This window comes from Populus euphratica, unplaced genomic scaffold (genome assembly GCF_000495115.2).
Source record: "Populus euphratica unplaced genomic scaffold, PopEup_1.0 scaffold57.1, whole genome shotgun sequence".
Classification (NCBI taxonomy): domain Eukaryota; kingdom Viridiplantae; phylum Streptophyta; class Magnoliopsida; order Malpighiales; family Salicaceae; genus Populus; species Populus euphratica.
The window spans coordinates 30168-37796 of record NW_011499919.1 but is presented as its reverse complement, the minus strand read 5'-3'; the positions used below and the strand labels follow the sequence as shown (position 1 = coordinate 37796).

Here is a 7629-nt window from a genome sequence, read left to right as displayed (position 1 = left end):
TACAGTGGATTATGCCATTGACAGATTGGCTTGGATATCGATCATAAACTTACCAAATGTTGGGTGGAAAATGGAATGCATTGGCAAAATGTTACACGGCTTTGGCAGGTTAGTTGGCTTTGATAAGACAAGCGTGCGGTCTCCAACGCTGTTTGCATTGAGAATTCTAGTTGGCACCAATAATGAGGAAATTTTAAATACAGTAATCAAAATGCATCTCACTTGAGCTTATTTCAAAATCAAAATTGGTGAAATAGACTCTACTCATTATCCACTCCCTGAATTATCTATATCATATTCCATGGCCAGTCTCTCAACCTACATGATACAGGATAAAGATGAAGTCTCAGCAGAAAACTCAATTGGAGAAAAGCAATGCGGATTTACAGCTTTCGCAACAACACCTTGCCATATCCAGTTCCAAACTTCGTTGTTAATAAGATATCCGGGAGGTCTATCGGATCACTGCCAATTCATGCTTCAGTCAGGTCAACAAGATTGGGGATGGACGAACATTTTTTTTTTTAAAGAAGCTGATAGAATTAAATATGGCATAATTGTGTTACACAATCACATTACAAAGAATAAAAATTCGAGATTCGTTTAACTAACTAGCTAAATATAGAAACATAAACTTCAGATTAATTAAAATCTTTCCACTATCTATTCCCTGCAACATTGCTCCAAAATACCACAAGCTTTATGAAGGATCTTCATGAGTTTTGGCAACAATGTTGCCATCAATTTCTAGGGGATTTCTCTTTGATGAAAAAACTGAGTCTGTTATCGCACAAAATTCGGGTTTGGGAAAAAAAAACAACTTTTCAGGAACCAGGAAATTAGGTTGTTTGAGTTGCAAAGGAAGATACAGATCCTTGAGGAACAGGGTGAATTAAAGGCATTAACTGAGGATGAGCAAAGCAATCTAAATGACCTTATCTCTTAGGGAGGTCAGTAAACATGCAGAAGCTATTTGGAGACAGAAGTCCAGAGAGAATTGGTGTAATCTTGGAGACTAGAACAAGGGATTTTTTCACATGGCAGCGAATGTTAGAAAGGCTAGAAACACGATCTTGAGAATTAAATTCGATGGTGTAGAATGAAACATGCCAGAAACAATCAAAGAAGCGGCAATCTCTTACTAGGGGTTGTACAGTAAGAAAAACATATCACTAGCAACTATGAGAGGTAAGGGCTTCAAGTCTATCACTATGTTGATGTCTCAACAGTTAGTGTTGTGCATACTAGATCGAAAACAAATACAAATAAAATACAAACAAGCAGATTTTTGTGGTTCTCTAAAACCGGGTACATCCACGGAGAAAGCAAAGTGTATATTATTAAAGAAATGATATAAACACTCAACTCAATCTAGTACAATTCTACAAAACCCAGTGTTTCACTCTTACACTCGATGTTTCTCTCAAATCTGTACTTTCTCACTATTTCATAGTTGCACTCACCACTGCACACTTTCTCTACACTTGCACTCTCTATTTATCTCTCACTCTTTCATCTCTATTTATAAAAGAAAATATAAAGGCCTTGGCAGTAACCCATATGCAACCTAATAAATATCAACCAACTACTACCTACTACAATATAAAAATCATGATGGTTGGAAAAAGATCGACAAATTTGCTACTGTTAGAGCAAGAGGAAACTACAGAGGAAGTAAAGCTGGCAGTGTGGGATTGTGACGGCTCTAAAGCTCCTGGCCGAATGGTTTCACTCTTGCATTTTACAAGAATGCTTGGCATCTAATAGGCACAGAAGAACTGCAACTGGTGAACGAATTTATTAGAAATGAAAAATTGCCTAAAGGTATCAATACTTCTCGTGTAACTTTAATTCCTAAATGTAAGTCCCCTAATAGCTTTGCTGATTACAAGCCAATGAGATTGTAGCTATACTGTTTTCAGTAAGACTTAAACAAACTATATATGCCCATTATTACCACTTCGAATCAGACGGGATTCATTACTGGTAAACAGATTCTAGATGGTTATATGCATGGTAGCTAGCAAATGAAGTGATTCATAAACAACATACTGGCAATGATGGTTTTATTTTCAAAGTTGACTTTGAAAAAGATTTTGATTCAGTATTATGGGAGTATTTGGAGGAAGTCATGTCATATATGGGTTTTGGGATAAAATGGAGAAATTTGATCTTGGAATGCTTAACACAATCACGACCTACGATTCTAATAAATGGTTCTCCCAGTAGAGAATTTGGGGTTCAGAGAGGCTTTAAAACATGGTGATCCTCTTTCACCTTTGCTATTTAACCATTTTGTAGCATACAAGATGACTTCTCTTATATTGTTGTAGATGATCACTCCTAATTCCACCTTGCAGATGGGAATTAATGTTTATATCCTGAAGTGTAATGCTATTAAGTTGTACCATTTAAGATTCTAGATCAATTAAAGGAACAAAGACATCCTACATTGGAACTTATGTGGTAATATCATCAGGTTGCTAGGCTATATTTTTATGAGCATCAGCTGATCTCTTGACACCTTGTTTGTTAGGAGGGATTGAGAGAAGGATGGATGAGAGGAGAAGGTTTAGGAGGAAGGGATTGGATATCTCCTTCTTCTATGTTGAGTATAGTTGTCAAACTTGGGCTAGGTATTTGTTAGGATTTACCATTAATAGTTATAAATTGTGAAACCTACCCTAAGAAGTAGGGTTACTATTATCAAAAGTTATAATGGTAGTTGCACCACCATTGACAAAAATGATGCAATCCATGTGTTGCCACCATTAGTGCCACAATTTGTGTCATGATTTATGATCTCTTATCTGCTATGAATTACTTATAAATAAATGCATTGTTTGAGAGCAAAATAAAAGAGTGTGAGAGTGCAACATGTGAGAAGAAGAGAGAAAGAGGGGTTGCCAAGGGCAGCAACCCTATTGCGATGTGCAGCAGTGTGTATGAGAGCTAGGAGTTGAGTTAGAGTGGTGTAATCCTTTTCCTCCATGTATTTGTTTTGTGTTCTTTCTTTATCTTCAATAATATCGACTCTCTCGTAGATGTAGACGATTTGCCGAACTACGTTAAATATTGTGTCAGTGTACTAAACCTCTTATGAGTAAATATCAGCATATCACTGGTCGGATTCCCCAACAATATTGACTTGAAACAAAAAACTAAGTCGCTAAGTTATTTAGTTAATTTAATATAATTTTATTTTTTTATAAAAAATTCTTGAAAATAACCGTGTAGTCAAAATCATGTATGATCAGGTTAATAACATCACTAAAAACCCGACTGGATCAATTGGATTCACCAGGTGAATATCTTTTACCGTCCAGCATGAAATTCTATCCGGATCATTAGGTTCAGGTCGCTCTATGTAGAGGCGAATCTATGGAGGTAACTAGGCACTAGAACCCTAAATTAAAGATAAAGTTGAAAGTAGAACAAAAATGCATGCAAATAATTCTGGATGTTTAAAGTCAATAGAGAAGGCAAAGTAATTAAACACCCACTTGGCTCTCGATGATTATCCAAAAAAAAAAACACCCACTCGGATTGGTCAGGAGGAGTAGGGCAGGTTTAAGGATTTCTTTTTCAAACGCGACAGCGTATGCCTCAACAACTGTCTCAACACGGGTTTCTGGTGAGAAGATGATCAAAATTTAAGACTCTCGAAGACACCCCACCGTCACTTGCACTTACACCACTATAAACCTTCCTTCAACCCTCCACTTTTGATCACCAAAGTGTCATCTTGGAGTAGCTTGCTATCAGAACTTGGCAAGATGGCTTCTAAATTGCTTCTGTTTTTGCTTTTTAGTGCTCTAGTTTGCTCCACCAGTGCTAGGAAACTTGTAGATGGAAAGGGTTCTTTTCAGGACGAGAAAACTTTGTTTAACTGGCCCAAGTTTGATGGGGGCCTAGGCAGTGGCGGTGGAGGTGGAGGTGGGTTAGGAGGTGGAGGAGGATTAGGTGGTGGAACTGGATTTGGTGGGGGTGCTGGTGGTGGGGCTGGAGGTGGATTAGGAGGCGGTGGTGGTGGTGGATTTGGAGGTGGTGGAGGAGGAGGAATTGATGGGGGTGCCGGTAGCGGTTTCGGTGGCGGGTTTGGAGCTGGTGGTGGCCTTGGAGGTGGAGGTGGAGGAGGATTTGGAGGAGGAGGAGGTGGTGGACTTGGTGGTGGAGCTGGTGGTGGGTTCGGTGGTGGTGCTGGTGGAGGACTTGGAGGTGGATGGCCTTAAAAAACGATCATATTTATTCCAAATGTATTATCTATTGCTACTACTTGATCATAGCTTTAATGGAGCCTATGTTAAGACAATATCTTAAGACGTACTTCTCTTCTGCTGCTTGAGTAAAGCACCAACTGTCGATTATTTATATCTGGTTTCAGTATTTCTGCTGTATTCTTTTCGCTTCTACTGCTTTATTGTTGGTGTGATCTCACTGTGCCATTTTTTTTTTTTTTTTATTTCATTTCGTTTAGGTTGTGGTCTAAACGAACCTTTTTTTTAGGTATATCACCAGTAGGATCATCCACTCTGCAAACAGCATAGCTATCAAATTTAATCCGGTCTAGAGGTTCAAATTAAAAAACCATCAACTCAAGACCAGATTTTGGTCAAGTTTATCAATGAACCAAACTAACAATTGAACCAAGTGAACCCAAATGATCGAACCAGGTTTGGATTGATTAAGCGGATCTGGCTAATTAAATCTAGTATAGGCCTTGCAAAGTCATTTTATTATTTTATTTTTAAAATTTTGTTTTAGTTCTTTTTTTTATTCTGAATAATATCGTTTTGGGATAAATTTAATTTAACTCACTAACTTACATGTTGATCTGACAAATTACTGACTCGAACTTTGAGTTAGGTCAAATTTTGTTCTGAGTATGACAATTATGGTACCCAATTCATTTTTTCAATTAATAAAAATTCTCATTCATAAAAAATAAGAAAAATCACTCGTGATTCAATTAATTGCAAGAAAAAGAAAGCTACAGTATTATGATTCATCCTTAACAAGCCCTTATCAGGATGTGTTCCATACCATGGCAAGAGAATATTCGGTCGCTGTCTCCCATTCCACTATTTGGAAATTAACTATGATTTCCTCCTGCCATCTAGCGGAAAACAGGCTCATGGTTTTTGCTGGCCAGCTATTCCATGCTATAGAAAAACGAATCCCAATTTTCTTTTCTAAATGCAATATCGGTTTGAATTTGGATGGCCTGCTTAAGGCTTAGCCAGAGATGAATTTCGTTTTGGTGTGCGAAGATATATGGTTCAAGATACCCTAACCATTAAGGGGGGGAAACCCTTTTCAACACTCCCCTCCCTGAACTGTAATGATAAGAAAATAATCAACTCTGTGATTGTATCTTCCAAGAGAGAAAATAAAAATGAAAAGATAACTGATAGTGCCACGCATCAAACACCGTGGCATTTACTTTTTTGGATGGCAAGTTAGAGCCAAGGGAATAATGGAGGTAAGATAAATGATGCCAATCAATTATCTTGCCTTGAATTTGATATGTGGATGCAGTAAATTACAATGCAATATCATCCTTGTATTTAAAGAAGTAATGGTGTGAGTACTACACTACCACTGCTGGTCCTGATTATATTATGATTGTGTGCTTAATCAATACATATATAACTTGAATTTTCCCTACAAATTCACCATTATATATAGTCTCAGAAGTTCTTCAATAAATGAAGATTCTTCTAAATTTAGTGGTGTGCATATATAGATCAGTTGACAAAAAGATGGTAGTAATGGAGGCTACTAGAAGTCTAGAATCCTGAATTAAAGAGAGCTGAAATCCATGCAGAAAGTAGAACAAATTAAGTGCATGCAAATAATTCTGGAAAGAAAGAAGTCAATAGGATCACAAGCGAACATCCAGTGGGAATGGTCAGGGTGAGTAGCTAGGGCGCCATGGTTACGGTTTTCTTTTTCAAAAGGGACAGCTGTGCGTATTAACTCTCTCGACGCGGTTATTAGATGAGAAGATGAGCAAAATTTAAGACTCTCAACTGTACTCTTCACGTACATCTCTATAAAACCCCCCACTTTTGATCACCAGATCAATATCATCTTGGAGTAGCTTGCTATCAGAACTTGGCAAGATGGCTTCTAAATTGCTTCTGTTTTTGCTTTTTAGTGCTCTAGTTTGCTCCACCAGTGCTAGGAAACTTGTAGATACTGAAAAGGGTTCATTTGAGGACGAGAAAAATTTGTTTCACCGCCCTGGGTTTGGTGGTGGAGCTGGAGGTGGCGGTGGGCTCGGTGGTGGAGGTGGCGGTGGGCTAGGTAGTGGAGCTGGATTTGGTGGGGGTGCTGGTGGGGGGGCTGGAGGTGGATTGGGAGGAGGTGCTGGTGGGGGTGGTGGATTTGGAGGTGGTGGGGGGGGAGGAGTGGGTGGCGGTGCTGGTGGCGGGTTTGGAGGTGGTGCTGGTGCTGGCCTTGGAGGTGGAGCTGGAGGTGGAGGAGGATTTGGAGGAGGTGGTGGTGGTGGACTTGGTGGAGGAGCTGGTGGTGGGTTTGGCGGCGGCGCTGGCGGCGGGTTTGGTGGCGGATTTCCTTAAAAGAATAAAGATGTTGCTTTTCTTAATAATTTACTGTTGTTACTTATGCGGGTTTGGAGGTGGTTCCATATGTTAAGACAACCACTCAAGATGTATCTCTGTTATGTTCTGTAGCTTGTACGTGAAATATTTCTATCTTCAACTTTAATCCTTTATCTTTTTTTTTTTCAAAATCTAAACGCAAAGATAAACTGCACATTAATAAATATAGTTGTTAAATCCGATAGCAGGATTGACTTGGAAAATTTGTGATCTCGTATATCATTCATGCCGAATTTTAAATTAAATAAAAGATAATATTGACATAATAAAAACCAATTAATTTTAAATTATTGTCACCTTACCAATTTTGAATGGATAATTTACAATAATTTTTTTAAAATATAAATAAGATATTATTATTTAAAAAAATAATTGACATAATCATTCGTGATTTAATCTAATGATCTTGTTACTCAAACTATTTTTTAAATTAATTATTAAACCAAGGGTGAGAACCATACTAAATGATTGACATGATAATTTGCAAGAATTTGATCCAGTGACCTAGTTACTCAAACTCCTTTTTGAATCAATTATTACACCAAGTGTCACAATAATTTAGGAAACGATGCATGAAGGTTATTTTTTAAAATATATCTTTATTTAAAAATATATGAAAATAATATTTTTAAAAATATTTTTTAATAGAAATATATCAAAAAAAATTAAGCAAAAAAAATCAAAATTTTACCGAACAATATTTAAACTGTGTTCTCAAATGCTACCTAAAGGGCCTGATGATGCTACAGATTGGTCATGATTAAGGTAGGGTTGTTTAAAAATACCTAAAAAACCAATTACACAGAGAGAAAAAAAAAAAACCGAACTGAGAAAAGAAATAAGATTAACTAATTAGAAAACCTAAAAAAAAAGTCAGCCTGGTTTGATTTTGGATTCAAAATTCTAAAAACAATTGAACCCAAACAACCCGAACGGTTAAGTTTGAACCCTAAACCCAAGCCCCGGGTATACAAAGCCAATTTTTCTCTAAAACCCTATTTTA

The 7629-nt window shown here is 37.3% G+C and overlaps 1 protein-coding gene across 3 annotated transcripts; it reads left to right on the top strand.

Annotated features, from left to right (window-relative positions):
* The first annotated feature begins 3531 nt into the window (after window positions 1–3531).
* Window positions 3532–6736, top strand: LOC105134905 (glycine-rich cell wall structural protein 1-like). 3 transcript variants are annotated; one of them, XM_011039491.1, is made up of 2 exons: window positions 3532–4026; window positions 6265–6736. In XM_011039491.1, the coding sequence occupies exons 1-2, from the start codon at window positions 3777–3779 to the stop codon at window positions 6582–6584; spliced, it is 570 nt and encodes a 189-aa protein (XP_011037793.1). In that variant the 5' UTR covers window positions 3532–3776; the 3' UTR covers window positions 6585–6736. The 3 variants fall into 3 exon arrangements, with proteins under 3 accessions (XP_011037793.1, XP_011037792.1, XP_011037791.1); XM_011039490.1 differs by having other exon boundaries at window positions 3538–4122; window positions 6469–6736; XM_011039489.1 differs by having other exon boundaries at window positions 3538–4128; window positions 6469–6736.
* Window positions 6737–7629: the final 893 nt, after the last annotated feature.

What these genes read in the sequence shown, in the direction of transcription:
- LOC105134905 (XM_011039491.1), top strand. Translation starts at nt 3,777, where the DNA reads ATGGCTTCTAAATTGCTTCTGTTTTTGCTTTTTAGTGCTCTAGTTTGC. An exon ending in AGGTGGATTAGGAGGCGGTG is followed by an intron (nt 4,027 to 6,264) that starts GTGGTGGTGGAT and finishes TTGGTGGTGGAG; the next exon opens with CTGGAGGTGGCGGTGGGCTC.